This window comes from Mustela lutreola, chromosome 9 (assembly GCF_030435805.1).
Source record: "Mustela lutreola isolate mMusLut2 chromosome 9, mMusLut2.pri, whole genome shotgun sequence".
Lineage (NCBI taxonomy): Eukaryota > Metazoa > Chordata > Mammalia > Carnivora > Mustelidae > Mustela > Mustela lutreola.
In genome coordinates this window covers 21,730,868-21,754,026 of record NC_081298.1, presented here as the reverse complement: position 1 = coordinate 21,754,026, position 23,159 = coordinate 21,730,868, and the positions used below count along the sequence as shown (strand labels likewise).

Here is a 23,159-nt window from a genome sequence, read left to right as displayed (position 1 = left end):
GTGGTTTCTGAAAGAATTAGTTTTTACCCGAAGTTACTTACCTTGCATTTCTAAGTAGGAAGACAGCTCATGAGCTTCCTCAACCCGCAAACGGACTGCCTGGAGTCTGGTTCAGCCCCCAACTTGTGCACTCGGAAGAGAGCCCGAGAGGCGAAGATGCGCAGGGAGGGCTCAGGATCACCCAGCAGATCTCTCAGATCTAAATGGTCAGAAAACCCAGGTTGGAGGTGAAGCTCTACGGAAATGATCACTGGTCCAGACCCCAAACAGCCAACAAGCCTACAGCAGCTGAGATAAAGGACGAACTTTTTCTAAGACCGTTTGAAAGTTATACATTTGTAGATAAATTCCAATTTTAACCCATGAAATTTATTCATCTTTGAATTGCCAAATAGTTTTTTCCTTTACAATAACCACACTGCTAAGTAGTCCACCTAAAGTCAAATCATCTGTACCTGTCAAGCTATGTTTAAGATGGTTGATTCTTAAGTTCCTGTGTTGGTCCTAGAGGCTACGCTTAAATCATTACTCCCTTTTAAGTTTTTTCTTAATTTTTTTTTTAGTTGTTATGTTTCTTATTGCAAAATAAATAAATGTTAATTGTGTAGAAAATTTAGATAACAGATAGGCACTAGAAGAAAATCAGTTACCCATCATTCGACCACCTGAGAAAATCACTGTTATGTTTCTGTTTCTTTTTTCTATTCAGTTACACGTGTGCCTTTTGTTGAAATGGAACCACATTATACATATTACTTAATAATTTCTTATTTAATATTGCATCATTACTTATCCAAGTCATTAAAATTTCTTTCTGTAATATTTTTCATAGCTTTGGGGTGCTTGGCTGGCCTAGTTGGTACAGCATGCAACTTTCCATCTTGGGGTTGTGAGTTCAAGTCCATGTTGGGCATAGAGATTATACTTAATTAAAAAAATATTTTTCATGGCTTCATATGATTCTGTAATACTGGATATACTATACTTTATGAAACTAATTTCTTTGTATTTCTAATCTTGGATGTTTTCCATTTTTTGCTATTTTAAATAACACTAGAATGAACATTCCTGTACCGTTTCTGCTTATTTTCATAGGTTAAATTCTTAGCAATGAGACTGATATGTCAAAGTATATATTTACTTAAAGGGTTTGACACATACTGCCAAACTCCCCTATAAAAAAGGTGTATCAGTCCATGCTCATATCAGCACAGTATATGATAATGTCAGTTTTTGGGTGTCTGGCTGGAACATGCAGAAGAGCATGTGACTCTTGATCTCAGGGTCATGAGTTCAAGCCCCACGACTGGATGTAGAGATTACTAAAAAAAAAAAAAGAAAAAAAATTTTTAATTTTTATTTTTTAATAATAAACTTAAAAAAAAGATAATGTGGGGCACCTGGGTGGCTCAGTAGGTTAAAGCCCCTGTCTTTGGGTCAGGGCATAGTCCCAGGGTCCTGGGATCGAGCCCCACATCAGGTCTCTGTGCAGCAGGGAGCCTGCTTCCCCCTCTCTCTCTGCCTGCCTCTCTGCCTACTAGTGATCTCTGTCTGTCAAATAAATAAAATCTAAAATTAAAAAAAAAGATAATGTCAGCTTTCCCTTAACATATCTGTGTTATGTATTAATTAGTGTTCTTTGCCATTTTGACAGAAAAACTCATACTCATTTCTCAACATTGTTTTATTTTACAAACAGTTTGAAAAATTAATTTTTAAAAAAAGATTTAATTAATTTACTTGAGAGAGGGAGAGGGCAGAAGGAGCAGAGGGAGAGGGAGATGTGGCCTCCTGCTAAGTAGGGAATCTGATATACGGCTCTATCCCAGGACCTTGGGATCATGACCTGTGCTATGCTGAAGGCAAATGTTTAACTGACTGAGCCACCCAGGTGCCCAGGCGCTTTTTTTTTTTTTTTTTTTAAGATTTTATTTATTTATTTGAGAGGGAGCAAGCATGCACATGCACAAGTCAGGAGAGGAGCAGCGGGGAGGGAGAGGGTAAGATTCTCAAGCAGACTCCATGCTGAGCATAGAGCCTACATGCATGCTGAGCATAGAGTCTACATGGAGCTCGAGCTCACAACCCCAAGATCACAACGTGAGCAGAAACCAAGAGTTGGGTATCCAACCTAGCCACTACCCAGGTGCCCCTGTTTTCAAAATTTTAATTACTAGTAATAGTAAATATTTTTCATACATTTATTGGCCATTCATCTCCTATGAACTGCTTATTCATACTGCTTTCCACTTTTCTTTTGGGATCTACTGATTTATTTAAAGGATATGAACCTTTATCATATTGCAAATATATTCCCTAAATTTTTGTTTAGTTTTTGGTTTCGTCTGCTTTTTTTCAAAGTTGATTTAAATTTTTTTATATCGATAAATCTATCATTCTTTCACTTTATGGATCTGTCTCTGGTATCGTACTTAGATAAAGCTCTCTTTTAAAAAAAGTTTTATTTAATTAAATAATCTCTACACTCACTGTGGGGTTCAAACTCATGACCCCAAGATCAAGAGTCATATGCTTTACCAACTGAGCAAGCCAGGTGCCCCTAGGTAAGGCTTTGTTTTTAATTTCCAATTCTCCAAGAACTCGAAAATGCTCAGGGCATCTTCATAGTTTGAAGTTTTTTATTTCTTTTTTATTTTTTTTCAAGATTTTATTTATTTGAGAGAGAGAATGAGAGAGAGAGAGAGAGAGAAAACATGAGAAGAGGGAAGGTCAGAGGGAGAAGCAGACTCCCTGCCAAGAATCATGCCAAGACTCCCTGCAGAATCATGACCTGAGCCGAAGGCAGTCACTTAGCCAACTTAGCCACCCAGGCGCCCTCTTTTTTAAATTTTTTAAAAGTTTTATTTTTAAATTTTTTTAAAAAAGGTTTCATCTATTTATTTGATACATAGAGATCACAAGCAGGCAGAATGGCAGGCAGAGAGAGAGAGACAGAAGCAGGCTCCCTGCTGAGCAAGGAGCCCGATATGGGACTTAATCCCAGGATCCTGGTATCATGACCTGAGCCAAAGGCAGTCGTTTAACCGACTGAGCAACCCAGGTGCCCCTATTTTAAATTTTTTTAAGGATTTTGTCTATTTGAGAGAGAGTGAGTGAGCACAAGTTGGGAGTGGTGGTAGGCAGAGAGAAAGGGACAAGCAGATTCCCTGCTGAGCAGGGAGCCTAATGGGGCTTGATTCCAGAACCCTGGGATCATGACCAGAGCCAAAGACAGATGCTTAACTGACTGAGCCAGCTATCTGCCCCTAAACAATTTATTTTTCCCCTTGAAGATTTTATTTATTCATTTGACAGACAGAGATCACAGGTAGGCAGAGAGAGAGAGGAGGAAGTAGGCTCCCCGCCGAGGAGAGAGCCTGACTCGGGGCTCAATCCCAGGACCTCGGGACCATGACCTGAGCTGAAGGCAGAGGCTTTAACCCACTGAGCCACCCAGGTGCCCCAAGATTTTAAGTAATCTCTACACTCAGTGTGGGGCTGGAACTCACTGTATATACTACAGAATGATTGCCACTACAACAAATCTAGTTAATATCCCTAATCATCTTTTTCTACAAGTATTTTCCCTTTTAATTTAATCAATTTATTTTACATGAACTCTACCCTTGATGTGGGGCTCAAACTTATGACCCTGAGACCAACAGTTGCATGCTCTATTGACTGAGCCAGCCAGGCATCCCTCACATAATGTTTCTTTTTCTTTTTAAAGGTTTTTATTTATTTATTGCCAGAGAGAAAGAAAGCACAAGCAGGGGGAGTGGAAGGCAGAGTGAGAGGGAGAAGCAGGCTTCCCACTGAGCAGGGAGCTCGATGTGGGGTTTGATCCCAGGACCCTGGGATTGTGATTGTGACCAGGGCCAAAGGCAGATGCTTAACCGACAGAGTCACCAAGGAGCTGCACCTCATAATCTTTCTTTTTCTTAAGGTTTTATTTATTTGTCAGAGAGAGAGAGAGAGAGAGAGAGCAAGCATGAGTAAGCACAAGCAGGGGGCAGTAGCAGGCAGTGGGAGAAGCAGGCTTCCTTCCTGCTGAGCAAGGAGCCCAATGTTGGGACTTGATCCCAGCACCTTGGGATCATGACCTGAGCCAAAGACAGATGCTTAACCAATTGAGCCACCCAGGCCTCCCACTCTTATAATCTTTCTTTTCTTTTTAAAATTTTATTTATTTATTTGACAGACAGAGATCACAAGTAGGCAGAGAGGCAGGCAGAGAGAGGAGGAAGCAGGTTCCCTGCCAAGCAGAAAGCCCGATGCGGAACTGGATCCCAGGACCCTGGGATCATGACCCGAGCTGAAGGCAGAGGCTTTAACCCACTGAGCCACCCAGTTGCCCTCTCATAATCTTTCTTAAATAAGGTCCAGCTTCTGGCTATTTTACCAGTTACATATTTTTATTTTAAAGGAAGTGAATTGTTTAGGACTTTTTTTTTAAGATTTTTTTTTTCTCAAGATTTATTTATTTGAGAGACAGAGAGCTAGGGAGGGGCAGAGGGAAAAGGGAAGCTGACTCCCTGCTAAGCGTGGAGCCTGAAGTGGGACTCAGTCCCACGACCATGAGATCACAAGCTGAGCTGAAATGAAGAGTTGGACACTTAACCAACTCAGCCACCCAGGCATCCCTGAAAGATTTTATTTTTGAGTAATCTTTAAATCCAACATGGGGCTTGAATTCAGCATCTGGGTTCAAGAGTCTCATGCTCTATTGACTAAGCCAGCCAGGTGCCCCCAGGATTTTAATTTATTCTCATAATATAATACATACTTTCGAATTGTGAGGCTTGGTGTTTTCATGGCATTTTCTAATTGTATGACTGCTTCTTAAGTGGGAATAAATAATTCTTTGAGAGCTAAATCTTCAAAGCTGTATCGTTATAGAAAATTTCCACTCGCTGCCAATTCAGGACACCATTTATTTACATGAGGCTTGCCTTATATGACTCTAAACCTCTGTATTACCAAGTCCTGCCCCCTCACAGGACAACCACTTATAGGAAATAGTGCTGTAGGCATCCCCAAGGGTACTTGGGAGCCACTGTCATAATTTACTAAGATGGTATTTCTAGGTGGAATCAGGAATTGTTCCTGAGACACTCATCAAAGTGGTTTCCAGACCAGTAGGGTCGTGTCCTTTCCTAATGGGGGGACTTGGACTGGGATCAGACTGTCATTCACTTGTGGTCTCCAAGGTCTTCATTATTGCAAAAGTCAGGTCCTCTGGTTCCCAGGGTTTGAGCTCTGTCAGACAGCCTGCCCACAGCCACCACCTCTGATCCCTTTTGAAATGTGAGGCACCCCAAACCAAACCCAGGTGTGTGATCACTCACCATTCTCTATCCAGTCAGTGCCCTTCATCCTGAGCTCATTTTGATCCACGTACTTTAATAAGAGTCCTAAATGCAGGAGAAAGTCAGTGAGGCTATGGTCTGGCTTTGGCTCTAAGCAGCTGGCAGAATTGGTCTTTTGATAATTAGATTCTAAAACTTGACTTTCAAGTGCCTGAAAGTTACCTAGAGGTAACAGCCCTTTTCTCCAAAGAAGTGTTTTCAAGGTCATCTTCATAAAGAACTGGGATACCCAACACCACAATTTGGGAAAATATAGGATAAAGTGACTGTAGAAATGAAATGATTGTTTATACCTACAAATAAGACTGCTGCTCTTCTGATAGGAAGTTTTGCATTCTTGGAGAACATCAATGTTTGGGCGAGGAGGTTAACTTTCCCCTGGCATTTTTTTCCCTAAGTGGGGGAAAAAAAGGAAGACTAGGAAGGAGTGAAGTACACCACAGTTTTTGTCAGCTTTGCTGTAGTTTCCTGAGCCAGGGACGATGCCGGACACGAGACACACAGAATATGGGGCTCGAAATAATAACTACAGTTGCTTACTGAATGTTATGTCACAACAATGTCCCTGAACAGAGTTACATCCTCTGGACACACTGTGCTCACAGCCCCTCACTCCACAGATTGTGCCTGTGGTCACTCTAAGTCCATCTCCACTTCTCTGTAACTGTCTTCTCTGTTCCCTCAGCTCTGCCTTGAGCTCTGCCTCCCAATTGGCTCCTCCCGGATCGCTCACTCTGCTCTGAGCATTTCTGCAAGTACCCCTCTCTTAGCACATATCATTTTCCATCTTGAGTTTCTATTTAATTTTACACAGTGGTTTTATTGCCTTTACTAGCTAACAAGCTCCCTTAGGAAGTTTCTGTCATTGCCATGTTTCTGGGTTCTCCATGACCCACTGCATATTGGATATGTTGCGTTTATTGGGTGAATAAATGGACCTTTCGGTGGTTCTGTTACAAAGACAGGCAGCTCAGGGATAGGAGGAGGATCATCAGAATCTGTTCCCAGAGATCTTATGATGTCACATGGACAACCTATGATCTTGTGCATTGAGAGCACTGAGTTTCTGCTCCCAGTGCCTTGGATATAGGTTCGGGTACAGGTCAGAGAGATAATCCTCAGTGGAAAGGCTGACACAATGGTACTGTGAGGCTTCCTAGACCCATTAAGTTTGATCAGAGGAGCCTGCACTGGGTCCTAAATAGGTTACACATATGGAAGACCCCAGTCCTAGTGTCTTTGTAGTAGGATCCCAGCAGTCCTAGAGTCAGAAGTCCAGAAAACTATGGATGGGCCCCCTGAAGCTTCCCTGGCTTGAGTCTGCCCCTGAGATGGGCCCCAGTAACCTTTGTCAAGTTTGTGAGGGGAAAGGACGCCATCTGGGCCCTAGCAGAGCCAGTGGCATGCTGCTGTCATGCTGCATGGCTTACAACAGCAAGGCAACCCTTGCTCGGGTCCCCCTAAACACGCTCTAGTGGAGGGGAAGACAATCCACTATATCCAAGAAAAGGATGAGAGATCATCGTAAAGGCAATATACAACCTAGTTCTACTCACTTGCATGTACCATTATCAGCCTGACCCATAGCTTCTGACCCAGGTTAGTGGGGCTCCCAAGAATTCAAAAGAGAGTCTTTTTTATGAAGAAACGTGGTTACAGAAAGTGAGTCTGTGACTCAGTTTGGAGGAAGCTAGAGAAATAGATTCCTCATACAAGACAGTTCATGGATATCAGTTGCTGATGTGAAGGGATGAGAAATGTTTCCTTTATGTCATGTTCCTCCATTAAAAACTACATCAGAAAAAAGTAAGTATGCTAGCCTATAAACGAGTGAACCAAGCCATTATTGCTCACATACAAAGAATTTGCAGACTGCTCCAGCTTCACTAGGGCGGATGTACCAGGGATCTTTGCAGTACACTTCTGGGGGCAGCTTCCACTTCAGGAACTGGGCACATATTGTTAAGACTTGTCTGCTTTCCTGTGAAAAGGATCCGAGATCAGTATCTTCAGACATTTTTTAGCTGAAGTAAACTTTCTTCAAATAAAACTGGCTAAAGTGAGGGCAGGGATAGACAGGAACCACAGTCCTGCCCTCTTTCAATTTCCCCAAACAGTCCCCCTAAAGGGGACCCATGAAGCCTGCAGAGTTGTGGGGAGGCTGTAGAAACCACTGGTCTGAGACAGAAGTGAGAGCTATCTGGTGTAATACCAGAGCAGGGACTGGGGCAGGGGTCCCCATGACCCCACGAGTGACAGATAGGGCTCTTCCACCCACCTGCTGCTCTGTGACATTCTCCTGTCTCTTTACACAGGGAAATGGAGCTCCTCTCCTCACAGCCCTTGTGGAATCTCTGGCTTGGGAGGAATTCTGGTCAGTACTGATCCCCTCTGGATCCAGATGCTTGAGTAAAATTTAGCAAGATGCTAAAAATTAGCAAGCTAATGGGCTTCTCTGTTCACAGCTCTCAGAATGCCTCCCAGGTACTACACACCACCTCTTAAAAGTATTCAAGCAAATACCTTGTCCCAGGTCCACTAAATTTTGGCCATTAAAATTCCTTTGGGGACTGATGGGAATACAAGTTAGTTCAGTTACTTTGTTTATTTGTAAATATCTAATAAAGTTAAAGATACCCAGATATTCTACTTCTGAGTTTGTGCCCTCAAGAAATTCTCACACAGGTACACAAAGAAATACGTAAAAGAATGTTCAATGCAGCACTGTAATAATGAAAAATGGGAGACACTCTAAATATCCAAGAATAGGAGCACCAGAGAAGTGTTAGGATATCCTCAAGATGGGATTCTGCATAGCAGTGAGAATAAATGAACTGGAGCCTACAACGTTGAGCCAAAGGCAGATGCCCAACTGGCTGAGCCACCCAGGTGCCCCTGAAATAGTCCATATTTCTGGTTACAAGACCATATTCCTCCCAGGTTAAGGTACCAGGGCCCACCATAATATTAAGTCTGGTTTCTGATCCTGCTTTATTTCTGTAATGGGGAACATGGGTAGGGGAAAGCTCCAGCATTTTTCCAGAATCCTTGCAGCCTAAACATACTTCTGGACTATTGTATCTGGTGGTCATAGCTAGCAGATTGGAATAAACAGGCTCCTGAGTAATGAGACAGTACCAAAAATGATGACCTCCTACCCACAACTCTATGGCAGAAACTCTTGGAAGATTAAGGAGATGTAGAGGCTTCTCTAGATTGTCAGAGAAGCTACTATTTCTTTCTTTCCTTTTTTTTTTTTCTTTAAGATTTTATTTATTTATGACAGAGAGATCACAAGCTGGCAGAGAGACAGACATACAGAGAGAGAGGGGGAAGCAGGCTCCCCACTGAGCAGAGAGCCTGATTCAGGGCTCAATCCCAGGACCCTGAGATCATGACCCGAGCCGAAGGCAGAGGCCCAACCCACTAAGCCACCCATGCGCCCCAAGAAGCTACTATTTCTGACTTAGCCTCAACACAAGTCTATTTGTCTAAAGGCCAGAAGGCAGTTCTTGAATAAAGGAAAATGATAATGGGATATTGTCATTGTCAACACAAAGAGTTTGTTGAATCCGGCACTGTATTTAGGACTGTGCTAGGCTAAACATTGGGGTGGGGCTACAAAATGGTATAATACATTGTTCTTACCCACAAAGGACCATAATATGCTATACAGAAGTAAGGAGTAAGATTTTTCATACAATTCACTTAGGCCAAATAATTGAAAGGTAGCCTGTGTTATAGGAGACGGTGAATAAAGATGGTACCACAAAGTTCCCACCCTCAAAGATGGAACGCTTATTTGCAGATTTGGCTCTGGATTGGGAGTTATTTGGGCATGAAAAAAGTTGACAGAGGGATTACCTTTGCTACTGCATCATTTTCATCCTGAGAATACAGAAGTAGTGGAACCAAGCTGTCCAGGACTTGATTCTCTACACCCTTCTTATCTGTGTATTTCACAGACTTTATGGAGGCTCCAAAGAGGGTCATGGAGAAACGATGAACATCAGGTCTCACCTACAAAGGGAGTATCCAAAGGGAAGCAAGTCACTGAAAGTGTTCATGCTTAACTTATAAGGGCTAGGTTGGGTGAAACCCCAGTCCTAACATGAGGCTATTTAGCTGTAGGTAGCTGAGGGCAAGAAGCCAAATATATAGAGATAGCAGGACCTGCTGCTTTGTAGAACTAGTTGTTCTCTCACTTTGCAAACAGGAAGCGTGGTCAACATAGCTACATGCTGTTTTGCTGAAATTCAGAATCCCAGCCTTGCTGTACTTGACTCTTCCAAGGAAGAGTTCATTGTGCTCCACAAACTTTTTATTTAATCTTTGGGATATGGGATGGCGACATACGAATGGTCCACCACCTTGACCCAGTCCTGATTGTTCCTTGAAAGACATCTTTTCTTATACAAACTCCTTCCCCAACCCATGATCAGGGTGGTACCCTGGCAAGTCTCTACATCTCAGTTTTTGTTTTTGTTTTTGAATCTGAAAAATAGTTAACACCAGTCCTACTAACATTACAGGTTACCTGGAAGGGTCTTATTAAGAGATTTGAAAGTGCTGTAAACATAAAAAGATCTATATAAAATAGAATATATTTATTACTATCCCAATTTCTATTTCCTGTTATGTTGATTACCCTCCCCTAGGAAAGTCTCTCCTCTCTCATTGTCTTACATCACCAAACAGGGAGAACAGAGTCTTCATCATGGCTGTCAGGGTGGTGAAATCCATTGTTCCAACGAGTTGTAGGAGTATCTGGATAGCCAACAAAACAATCTTCTCATCGGTTTCACATAAGAGGTCTAAGATGCACGGTAACAGACTCTTGATGCCTTCCCTCTGTGTGTTCAAAGGGAGTGCACATCACCCTCCTGAGAGCACTTCATCTGATAGCAAAGTAGGGCTCCCACCTTTACTCAGTACCTGGTGCTTGTTGAATTGGTAGCACTGGCTAGTTAAGAGCAGAAAAGTAATCAGAGGCCATGACTGCCCTCTTAGTATAGGCAGGGCTGATACATAGAGAAGGGGGCAGAGCTATTGTAAGTTGCCTCATTGGTCAGAAGTGGGACCCAGTGGGGATGGCCAATAACAGACTTAGGATTAATGTAAGAAATTGCTTCCTATGAGAGGAAAGTGGAATGGCTAGCTCAGGTCATAGTGAGTTCTCTAATATGGAATGTATCCAGAGGCAATAAGATTCCTTGGAGGAATTCCGGCAGAGATTGAGGACTGTTAAGGGTCCTCCCCATTCTGAATTGGGATTCTGTTCTTCTCAAATTCCCAAAAGGAAGCAATTTCAGAGTTTTACAGTTTAAAACACACATGTAAGAAGTAAATAGAATAAGGCAACAAATATTCATGTATCCAAACAACCAGAATTAACATGCTAGCATCTGTCATCTTTGTTTCAGATATAGATACATACTTAAATATTAAAAAAAAAATAGAACTCAAGTGATAAAATTGAAGGCCCAGGGATTGATTTTTCCTTCTGATCCAGGCCTGGTTTCTAGCTAGGTCTGTAGACAATGAGCTCTCTTTCAACATGAATGTCAGCAATCCTTGTTTAGATGATATACATTCTGGGAGCAGATATGTACTGCTGTCTGTCCAATGTACTCCTTAGGGGAACACGGTACAAAACATAAAAGGATACCTGTATGTCACCCAGGCTGTGATGACGGTGAGGGTACCACCTTAAACAAATTATAGGTTTCAAATATTATGACTTGGAATTATTTCTTAGGATTTCATGAAATACTTAAGTCAGTACTTACATATTTCCTAGGCATAAAATTTAAAAGGTACAAAGAGATGTATTCCTACTTGCTCCTATTCCCAGGCTACCCAATCTCCTTCTTGGCTGTTCCCAGTTTCTTGGGTATCTTTCTGGGGTATGTTTGATTTGTGACTTACGAATCAGTGGTCTGGGGGCCCCTCCTACCATCTCCTGGTGTTTGATAAGATAGAGCAGTCCCTTTAGGGCAAGAAATTTGAAGACGCTATTTCCGTGATGTAGCCAGTCTTTCAAACGGACGACAGAGTATATGCTGGGCAGTCTCCTAGCCACTGGACTCTGGAGAAGCTGGAAGAAACCAGAAATCAGCCAAAGAAGTTACCTTTAAGCCCTTGTTCATGAGGGGAACCACCTTCCCACCATCTCCAAAATGTATTATTTTCCTCTACTATGTGACAGGGTGATGTTTATACTGTAAATATACACATTAAACATAAAGAATGCTGAATAATGAATATATGGCAAGAAGAATTTCAGTAGGTTTGAATCTGAAACTCTTTCTGTCCCACATCTGAAGTGGATCCCAGCCTGCCATGAAGTTGGATAGGGCCCAGAAGGCAGATACTATGGCTTTACAGGCTTCCGGAATCCAGTTTCCAACGAATCTTACCTCCACAAAAAATCCTGCAGATGTGAGTTTATGTTTATCATTCCCTCGGTTAAGAAGAGGGACCAACAAGTACATGACTTTATGTGCAAGGAGGTGATTTCTTTCCAGCAATGCACTGCAAAACAGAACACCCAACAGGACACCTCTTAGAAATGCTCCTATCCAGACTGCATTATGCCCGGGGCCAGGGGCCCACTGAAGATTTTGCCCAGCTTTAGGTGCACAGGACGGTATGGCAGTGGCAGGACATCTGAAAAAATCTGCCTGGAATTATGGGTATTTTAACCTGTGATGTTATCCAACCTTGGTTTCTATTTTAACTAGAAGGGGGAAAAATATCTAAAGCGATACTGATTTAGAGCAGGTATGCACGGCAAGGAAATCTTACTTGGCAAGGAGAGATACTCCCTGAAGATGGCACTCTTTTCCTTCCAGGAGGGTCCATCCTTTATTCTTTTCCATGATGTTGAATTCCTGCCAGCACAATGTTCTGAGGAGGAGAGTCTTTGTAGCTTGTATGGCGAAGCTAAATCAAAACCAAACCAGCAAAGTGAATAGAATAGGTCCCTCCAACTCATCAGCACACAATCACGCTGCACTACCACGGAGGGGGGCCATGCATTGATAGCTCTGGATGTTACTTCTCTTCTTTCTAATTTTCCCCTAAGACTCTAAATGCTCTAATAACTTGAAAGGCCCCTTCACACAAATTTTTAGTGTAAAGAAATCTAACTAGATTTTGTTTCCCTGAGAGTTTGAAAAGAAATCTATGATAAAATAGATGATATGGGATGCTAAGTCCATACCCACTGCTTTTTAAAAAAAGCTTCATTTAGATACAGTATATACCCCTCCCCCCATAAAATATACCCACACTGCTTTTTATTATATTTTAATTTATTTTTGAAGTAGGCTCATGCCATCATGAGTTCAATGAGGGGCTTGAACTTATGACCTGGCAATCAAGAGTCAGGTGCTTAATTGACTGAGCCACCAAGGTGTCCCCAAAACTACCCCTACAACTTTAAACCACCCCTACAACTGGGGCCAGTAGAGCATGTGACTCTTGATCTCTGGTTCATGAGTTTAAGCCCACATTTGGTGGAGAGATTACTTAAAAAAATAAAACTAACTATCTCTATTACTTACCGAACTAGTAAGCTAGCTATAACACCAGAGAATTCTAAAACTAGAAGGTCCTTGGAGAATACCTAGTCTGACCTAATCTACAGATAGGAAAACCAAGGCACAGAATAAAGGAAGATTTGCCCCAGAGTACACAGCTAGTTCAACAAATGAGAACTACAGTTCAGTTCTCCTAACTTTTAGTGAGGTGTTCTTGAATAATCCACATTACAGCACTTCCTCTGAGAGAAAGTCATGTGCCACCGTGACACTAACGAATTTCTACTGAGTTCATCTTGGCGCCAATAAAACAGACAGACAACCAACCAGTGAGAGCCCAGAATGATTCCTGGGCGTTTTATCCTGATGTCCCATGATGGCAGACTGTAAGGTCTCCCTTGGCTGGAACCACACCTTGGCTATCTTTGTATCTACTACAGTGCATAGAGCTTAGTGTTAGTTAAGGTCAATGATATCATGACAGGCAGTACCACAAAGGGGTGACCTCTGAAGACATTTCCTGTTCCGAGTACAGGCCACTTGGGATGGCGACATCGGACATGGTGAGACCAATGCTGTGGTGTATCTGGATAAGCAGTGTCATGAGAAGCTGAGGAAAGAGTCGGAATGTAGCTGCTCGGAGCCTGTTCCCCACAAACACCTCATAAAGGGCATCTGTTGCCTGTGGTAGAAAAAACACACCATAGAGCTGAACTCCTGCTAGCAGTGCTCCTTACTTTTGCTTTATTTTTGCTTGGGCCTGAGTGCTTAACAGACTGAGCCACCCAGGCACCCCAATGTGATATTTTTAATACATAAACTTTCATATATCAGTAAGAAGAAAATGGAAAGGCCACTCAGAGTGTGGGCCACATATCAGCAGCACTGGTATCATCCGGGAGCTGGTTCGAAATGCAAGCCCCACCCCAGATCTGCTGCATCAGAATGTGCATTTCAGTAAGACCCTCAGCTGACTGTGGCTTGTGTGCATATTTAATATGAGGAGCTCTGGTATACAAAACATGAGCAGATAAGTCACAAAATGTAATGGCTACTTAAAAAACATATACGGGGCACCTGGGTGGCTCAGTCATTAAGCATCTGCCTTCAGCTCAGGTCATGATCCCAGGGTCCTGGGATCAAATCCTGCATAGCGCTCCCTGCCTTGCAAGGAGCTTGCTTCTCTCTCTCCCACTCCCACAGCTTGTGTTCCCTCTGTCAAATAAATAAATAAAATCTTTGAAAAAAAAACCACCCAAAACATACAAATGTTTAATCTCACCAATAACAATAATATAATTAAAATAATAATCTTTTTTCACCTATCAGCTAGGCAGCAATGAAAAGGTTAGGGATGCTCAGGGCGGTAAGGGTGTGGGTAAATGGGCATTCTCATATATGACTGGTAGAAGGCAATGTTTTAGAGGACCATCTGGGAATTCTCAAAAATTTAAGTAAGTCTACCCCTTGAGCTAGAAATTCCCCTACAATGGCCTTAATCCCAAGAAAATAATTAGGGGGTGCCTGGGTGGCTCAGTCGGTTAAGTGTCCAACTCTTCTTTTAAAAAAAGATAGATTGATTGATTGATTGTAGAGAGAGAGCATGGCAGGACAAGGAAGACAGAGTCTTAAAGAGACTCCATGATGAGTGGGGAACCCAATGTGGGGGCGCAATCTTACAACCTGGGCCGAAACCAAGAGTCAGGTGCTTAACTGACTGTACCACCCAGGTGCTCGGAGCATCCAACACCTGATGTCAGATCAGGTCTTTTTTTTTTTCAGATCAGTGTTTGATCTCAGGGTCGTGAGTTCAAGCCCCACATTAGGCTCCACACTGGGGGTGGAGTCTAATTTAAAAAGTTAACAATAATTGGGTATGTATGACAAAATTTTATATGCATGATTAAGTTTACTGTAGCTCTGTTTTAATGGCAGAAGTTTAAAAATTGTCAAAATGTTCATGAAGAGGAAATCTGGAAATCAAATAAATGGTTCTGTACCATGTTACATATTATCTATTTTTAAGAAGTTAATAATAAATGAATTATGATGCAGCCATGAAAAGGATAACAGAGAGTCTCATATTTTGAAATGGAAAGTATTAAATTGTTATTTATATATTATTAAATTAAAAAAGCAGATCATCGGGCGCCTGGGTGGCTCAGTGGGTTAAGCCTCTGCCTTCGGCTCAGGTCATGATCTCAGGGTCCTGGGATGGAGTCCCGCATCGGGCTCTCTGCTCAGCGCGGAGCCTGCTTCCTCCTCTCTCTCTGCCTTCCTCTCTGCCTACTTGTGATCTCTCTCTGTCGAATAAATAAATAAAATCTTTAAAAAAAAAAAAAGCAGATCATCAAATGATATATGTAATTTAATCCTACTAATTATATACATACAATTTTATAGGCTAACATGATTAAATATATAACTTTATCTGACACAACTCCTAAAACTAAGATAATATTGTAGGGATTAAAAGAAAAAGTATAAATCCACAAGAACAGAGAAAATTTAGGAGAGGAGACAATGGCAGATTAGAGATGTCAGAAAAATTCTGGAAGCTAAAGAAAACCTATATAATAACTTAGGTCAGAGAAAGCTGAACTATAAGCTGGTAGGGAAGAAAATAAAATAAAACGTATATATTGATAGTGGGGAGGCTGTACATGTAGGGGGACAGAGAGTAGAAACTTTGTACTTTCTGCTCAATTTTCTTGTAAACCTAAAACTACTCTAAAAATGTCTGCTTAAAAGAAAAAAAATGGAGAGAAGGTATACCAAATAAATATATACACAAAAAATTTACATATCTATAAATACTACTAGAAAGTTCATTTTTAGAGAGAAGATACAGCTAGGCTAAGGATGGTCTTTAGATTTTTGAAATTCTGTTTTTTAAAAAATCAAAAGAAGGGGCACCTGGGTGGCTCAGTGAGTTAAGCCTCTGCCTTCGGCTCAGGTCATGATCCCAGGGTCCTGGGATCAAGTCCCGACTCAGGCTCTTTGCTCAGCCAAGAGTCTGCTTCCCCCTCTCTCTCTGGCTGCCTCTCTGCCTACTTGTGATCTCTCTCTCTGTGTTAAGTAAATAAATAAATAAAATTTTAAAAAAAATCAAAAGAATACGTTTTGGAGACTATGTGGGGACTGAAAACCCAAAATATTTGCCTTCTGGTCCTTTACAGAAAATGGTTGCCAACCTCTGCTCAAGAACCTTTTCTTTCCATGTTATATTCTTCCATATTATTTGACTTTTTTCTTTATGAGTTGTGTATTACTCTTTAACTATGATAAATATTTCATTTCATTTCATTTCATTTTATGTAGGTGCCATGCCTGAGATAGAGCCCAATGTGGACTTTGAACTCACAACCCTGAGATGAGACCAGAGCTGAGATCAAGAGCCAGACAACTAACCAACCGAGACACCCAGGGGCCCCAGATAATACATATTTTTTAAAGGGAACACTTTAACCACACTGATTAAACCAAACTTCACTAAACCATACTGATTCCTTCATTCTCCCAAGCGCCTCCATGTCAGTCCCTTGGTAGAGACATTACAGATTTATACATGGATGACAGAAGCAAACTTTGAGAGGGATGAAGAAAGACACTCTCTAAACGGAGTGTTGGACCAGTTTTCTCAAGAGAGGGAGCACGTTGTGCTGAAGTAGGGAGAGGCAAAGCTCAATGGCTTACAGCAACAGCCACGTAGGCCATCTTCTCTTGGGTGGGCGCATTATGGCATTTCTGTAGCTTCCTCAGAAGTCTCCACAGAATCCAGGTAGTGCTGGGCAGTTCCACCTCCAGAGTTCTCCACACCTCAGCCAGATGTCTAGAAATCCCAAAGAACAGGAGGCTTCAGGCGATAGCTTATCCTAAGTCCACCATGATGACCATAACCTTCCTAGAATCTGGAATTCGATCTAGAAGTCATTTTCCTCTCTGCTCAGCTCTATTAAAAGTCTTTTAATCTGATTTCACTACAGTTACTCTTTTTTTTTTTTTTAAAGATTTTATTTATTTATTTGAGAGAGAGACAGTGAGAGAGAGCATGAGAGGCGAGAAGGTCAGAGGGAGAAGCAGACTCCCCATGGAGCTGGGAGCCCGATGCGGGACTCGATCCCAGGACTCCGGGACCGTGACCTGAGCCGAAGGCAGTCGCTTAACCAACTGAACCACCCAGGCGCCCAGTTTTTTTTTTTTTTTTTTTTTTTTTTTTAAGATTTTATTTATTTGTCAGAGAGAGGGGTGGCTCAGTCAGTTAAGCAGATCACGATCCCAGATCAGCTCAGATCATGATTCCGGTGTCTTGGGATCAAGGCCTGTGTCTGGCTCCCCACTCAGTGGGGAGTTTACTTCTTCTTTTTCCCTGGCCTTGCTTGTGCTCTCTCCCTCACTCTCTTTCAAATAAATAAATAAAATCTTTAAGGGGCGCCTGGGTGGCTCAGTGGGTTAAGCCGCTGCCTTCGGCTCAGGTCATGATCTCAGAGTCCTGGGATCGAGTCCCGCATCGGGCTCTCTGCTCAGCGGAGAGCCTGCTTCCCTCTCTCTCTCTCTCTGGCTGCCTCTCCGTCTGCTTGTGATTTCTGTCAAATTAATAAATAAAATCTTTAAAAAAAAATAAAATCTTTAAAAAAGAGAGAGGAAAAGTGAGTGAACAAGCAGGGGGAATGGCAGGCAGAGGGAGAAGCAAGCTCCCTGCTGAGCAAGGAGCCTGATGTGGGACTCAATCCCAGGACCCTGGAATCATGATCTGAGCTGAAGTCAGATGCTTAACTGACTTGAGCCACGCAGGTGCCCCATGCTCAGTGTTTTATAAACTCAAGTTCCTATGCCTCATAATGGACTTCAGGACAAACTAGTCCTAATTTACCTTTCAATCTCACCTTTTATTCTGCTAAAAATATGTCACATACATACCTGTGCTCTGGCTATCCCAGACCATTCACCTTTACCAAACTAACACCGGACTTTGACAGCTCTAGCTCTGCTCATCTCATTTCCTTAAACTGGAAGGTCCCTTCCAAAACTCTCCCTTGCCCATCAAAACCCTTCTAGGCCCTGCTCCAATGTCCTCTCTTCTGTGAAGCTCTTGCTGCTTCTTTACCATGTCTCTTATGAGGGTTCTCATAACACTTCCAAAAATTTTTTTAAACTTTATTTTTTTCAAAATTTCTCGCGTATAGAGGTTGCCTCAATCTTACACCTGCTATTTTCGGTTCTCTGTACATGTCTATCTGTTCCCTCTGGAGGCAGGAATAATGCCCAGTTTTTCTTCCATGAATCCCTCAAGGTCTAGCACAATGCCAGGCCCACAGAAGGCATTCACAGATAGATTTATTTAACCCAGTCTATGGTCCTTAAATTTTGGACAAGCGCAAGCACAGAAATAAAGCTTTGATTTTCTTCAGAAAAGATCTCTTCTCCCTCTCTCTCTCTCTTTTTTTAAAGACTTTATTTATTTGACAGAGAGAGGGGAGGTGCACACAAACAGGGGGAGCTGCAGAGGGGTTGGGAGAAGCAGGCTCTCCGCTGAGCCCTGAGCCTGATGCGGGGCTCGATCCCAGGACCCTGGGATCATGACCTGAGCTGATGGCAAATGCTTAACCAACTGAACCACCCAGGCACCAGGAAGAGATCTCCTCTTGAAGAAAGACAGTGTGTAATAACTTTCTTCTATTGTTGACTGAAAGGTGGGGCATGAGTCATATATATACATAATTGTATATAAACACTGTAAAGGAGCATTATGGGGGGAAGATTGGGAGTTACTCATGGTTTTGATCCATTATCTTATTTTCGGAATCTATCACAAGATATCTTTGTGTGCTAGATCAAGTGTGGTCTTCCAGTTGTCTATGTATCAGAATCACTCTAAAAATTGAGAGGCTTAAGGACTATTCCAACACATCACTCTCTACTCTGATAATACTAATCTGTGAATAAAACAGAGTAAGAAGCTCTTAACGGACTCCTAAAGGAAAGGCCAGAAAAGCAACGTGAAATGCTGAAAAGGCTCATAGCTGGTGAAGTAGACTACCGAAGATGAAAATTCATTCTTGGGATGAAATTAAGAAATTCCTATACTTACTTACCCTTGTTTGTTTTTTTTTTTTCCTCTCTGATTTCCTGAGGCTGTAAATGAAGTAATATGAAAAGCTATTTATTGGGGCGCCTGGGTGGCTCAGTGGGTTAAAGCCTCTGTCTTCGGTTCAGGTCATGATCCCAGGGTCCTGGGATCGAGCCCCGCATTGGGCTCTCTGCTCTGCGGAGAGCCTACTTCCTCCTCTCTTCTGCCTGCCTCTCTACCTACTTGTGATCTCAGTCTGTCAAATAAATAAATAAAATCTTTAAAAAAAAAAACTCTTAAAAAAAAAGAAAAGCTATTTATTGTGAAAGAAGTGTTTTAAAAATGCTTTTGGTCTGCTGCACAGTTGGAAGTGTGCTGGGAATGCATCTGAATTAGGAAAACACAATGTTAGCCTATAAGGCAATGGTTTACATATTTTAGTGTGAAAAAAAAAATCATCTGGAGAGTTTGCTAAAAATATGGGACAGGTTTTACCTCCAGTAAAAACTGATCCTGTAGATGTGACATGGTTTTTGTTTGCCCATCAGCCCTTTGGGAATGGGAATTCATCAAGCTGTTTCATCCCTTCCTTGTGTTTCGTTTTGCCTTTCCCTTCTGTCTGGAATGCCTTTTCCACTGCCCTGTCCCACCTTCTAGTTGACTAACTTACACTAAATACTCAGCTTGGGGCAGCCCTGCTTTTAGCAATCCCTCCCCAGTCTTTCATCTAGTTAAGTCATCTCCTATGAGCTTCCAAAGAACTGTCTTATTTTGCTTTGGAATCCTGTTACTCGTCTATGTCTACTCCCAGACTGTGCACTGCCTGAGGTCAGGGTCCGTGTCCTGCCCCTTCTCTCTCCAGCCCAAACAACACCTTGCACATAGCAGATGCTTTGAACAGATTCCTAAAAACAATCACCCAATCTGCATGTAAACCAGCTAAAAGAATTCAGGTAAATGACCAAAAATATAATAAGAATGAAATTTTCTGACTAAGCCATTTTCATTTCTAGCAGATTCCACAATTCTCATATGATCTAAAGCAGTAGGTTCTCAAATTCATCCAAGAGCTAGAACAAATACAAATAATAAAATAATGCTAAAGTTACACTTTAAAATAACTAAGTATACTTAATATTTTGTACTAAATCATATGTTTCATATAAGGATCTAGTGTAGATAAGATGAAGCAAGTAGTAAAGATTTTGTTTTGTTTTTGTTTTAATTTTATTTATTTGGCAGAGAGAAAGAGAGAGCGCCAGCAGGGGGAGCAGCAGGCAGAGGGAGAAGCAGACTTCTTGCAGAGCAGGGAGCCCAATACATAACTCGATCCCAGGACCCTGGGATTATGACCTGAGCTGAAGGCAGGCGTTTAACGACTGAGACAACCAGGCATCCTGACAAGTAGTAAAGATAACAATAATGTATTAGAGAAATGTATAAAAGAATATTCTATTTTATTTTAGTCAATTAATTTAAAGATTTTATTTTTAGGTAATCTCTACACCCAATGTGGGGCTTGAACTTACAGCCCTGAAATAGAGTTGCAAGCTCTACCAACTGAATAGAGTTTTTCTTCTTATTAAAGAATAAAATCCTTTATTCTTTAATAAGAATTATTTTTTAATATTCTTTATTTAAAATCCTTTATTCTTTAATAAAGAATATTAAAAAATAGATATGTATTAACTCATTTTTTTCTTTGGATGGGTAAAAATCTTTTATTTGATTTAATGGTAGAGTGTCTTATATTCAGCTTAAACCAATCAAATCAGTAAAAAAAAAAAAGTCCCTAAAAAAAAATCAGCACTACACCAAGACACTGTGAGAACCATTCAGTGAAAGTGGTTTTCAAACAGTTTAAAGCTAGGAAATCTTTTCTCCAAATACAATAACTACCCAGAATCGTGATACATGAAGCAGACAAGATGAGATGCCACTTTGGGGCATCTGGCTGGCTCAGTTGGTAGAGCATGCAACTCAGTCTTGGGGTCATGAGTTTGAGCCCCAAGTTGGGTATACAGCTACATTAAAAAAAAAAAAAGAAGAAATAAAGAAAAGTAAGAGACAGATGATGCTCTGGTTGAAGGGGGTGGGGGCCTAGAATCTTCTCTTAATGCCTCACTGCCTTCCTCAGAAGGGATCTCTTGGAAATTCCAGGATGTCTCCAACTCTGAAAGCCACAAGTCTAAAAAAAAAAATCATCTTGTTTGTTCCTCCAAATGATTTATTCTTATTTATGGATTTATTTTTATTTTCTTTTTTGTGTTTATGTTCTGGCTAAATCTCAAGTACATTACAGACATCATGATATTTATCCCTAAATCACTTCAGTATTGATCTCCTAGGAATAAGAATATTCTTCTGTACAACCACATTGCCATTTCATTTCTAAGAAAGTTACACTAATTCAGTAATCAATTACAGAGTCTATATTTAAATTTTCTCAAAATGTTCTTTCCATAGCTTTTATTTTCATCCAGGATCCAATAGAGTTCACATATTGCATTTGGTTATATTTCTTTAGTGTCTTTTTATTTAGAATAGTGCCCCAGCATGTTTTCTTTAATGACATTAATTTTTTTGAAGAGTTCAATCCAGCTGTCTTATAAAATGTTCTCATTCTGGATTTGTTGGATTGTTTCCTTATGTTTATGCAATATATCCTGACATATATTGCAGTATCTGTCTATATCTTATCTCGTCTACAAGAATATCAACAGATTTTTGAGAGCAGCCACATTCAACAATACCAGGGGCTGTGTCACCCACCCCAGTTTAATTCAGAGGCTGTATGAATCAGGTTCTGTTACCTGTCATATGGTACTGGATGACACAGAAGGTGGCTGATCACTGTATCTGTGTACTTGGGCCTGGAGATAAACAAACTCACAGTATTTATGATTTGTCGTCGGACTCTAGGCTGGCTGATTATGGAGAGTCGGGCACAGATCACTCCCATAATTTCTGGCACCTGAAGAAGGAAAACAAATCACTGAGACCTTAATCCTGTGGGACAACGACAGTTACTGAGGATACTGTGGCTCTTTTTGAAAGGTCCTGGGGGGGGGGTGACAAGAATGTTTAATATATTATCAAAACTACTTAAGGGGCACCTGGGGTGGCATAGTCGGTTGAGCTCTTGGTTTCTGCTCTGGTTGTGATCTCATGGGTTGTGAGAATGAGCCCCATGTCAGCCCCAGCTCTCTCTACACCCCCATAAGTAAATCTTAAAAAAATATTTTATCTATTCATTTGAGAGACAGAAAGAGAGAGTGAGAGAGCGCACAAGCAAGGAGGAGGGGGCAGAGGGAGAAACCAATTCCCTGCTAAGCAGGGAGCCTGACATAGGCCTCAAACAAGGATCCTAGGATCACCACCTGAGCCAAAGGCAGACGCTTAATGGCCTGAGGCACCCAGGCACACTAATAAATAAATCTTAAAAAAGAAAAAAACACTTAAAATAAATCTGCACGTATGTATACATACATAAAATGATTTAGAGGAACTTTGAATGATGGGATATTTATTTTTTTGCTTACATATTTTTAAATTTCTCTTTGATGACTATACATTGATTTTATAATAAACCAAACTAGTAAAAGTGTTGCAAGGAAGTTGGGATTTTTTTTTCCACTCTGACTCTGAGAATGTCAGGGGAGTTCATACTTGCCTTCCACCCAGAGATGTCTACCATACTCAGGAGAAGGAAACAGGAGCCATCGAGCCTTGGTCCATTATTTTGCTTGGCCTACTCTGCCCACTCATAGACTCATGGCTTCAAGTCTGTGCTATGTCAGCCTCTCAGAGAGGCAGTCATCAACACCCTTATAATAAGATGGCCCTCATTACGCCCGGTTGCCGGAAGCTGGTTTAAGCTGGCATGCGATGCAATTCTGGTCACTGAAACATGGGGGAAAAAAACCTTTTGGGAAACACATTTCTCCCTGATTAAAGGGACAAAAGGAGGACAATATCTCTCTTCTTTGCTGGATAAAGCCTTATTTTCTTAATAAAGTCTAAAATTGCTGTGACCACCTTATGACTACATGAACGGGAAGCGTGGCAGGTGGAAAAGCCCCCCAGCTCTTTGATGACACTGCTGAGTTGCTGAGCCAGGTTCTAGAAAATGCTTCCAGCCTTCTTCTTATACAAGAAGATAAATCCTTTATTTTT

General features: G+C 41.4%; 1 protein-coding gene across 1 annotated transcript in view; it reads right to left on the bottom strand.

Moving 5' to 3' along the window:
- The window catches only part of MROH8 (maestro heat like repeat family member 8), a 59,122-nt gene that overhangs the window by 3,762 nt on the left and 32,201 nt on the right, over positions 1–23,159 (bottom strand). The window contains exons 12-23 of the mRNA XM_059133286.1: positions 21,797–21,957; positions 16,610–16,745; positions 13,405–13,595; positions 12,177–12,314; positions 11,789–11,903; positions 11,326–11,466; positions 10,056–10,220; positions 9,234–9,389; positions 7,228–7,350; positions 5,663–5,762; positions 5,349–5,414; positions 42–199 (exon numbers count right to left, since the gene is read on the bottom strand). Of these exons, the coding sequence (XP_058989269.1) occupies positions 51–199; positions 5,349–5,414; positions 5,663–5,762; positions 7,228–7,350; positions 9,234–9,389; positions 10,056–10,220; positions 11,326–11,466; positions 11,789–11,903; positions 12,177–12,314; positions 13,405–13,595; positions 16,610–16,745; positions 21,797–21,957 (1,641 nt within the window). The 3' untranslated portion in view covers positions 42–50. The remainder of the gene's footprint in view (positions 1–41; positions 200–5,348; positions 5,415–5,662; positions 5,763–7,227; positions 7,351–9,233; positions 9,390–10,055; positions 10,221–11,325; positions 11,467–11,788; positions 11,904–12,176; positions 12,315–13,404; positions 13,596–16,609; positions 16,746–21,796; positions 21,958–23,159) is intronic.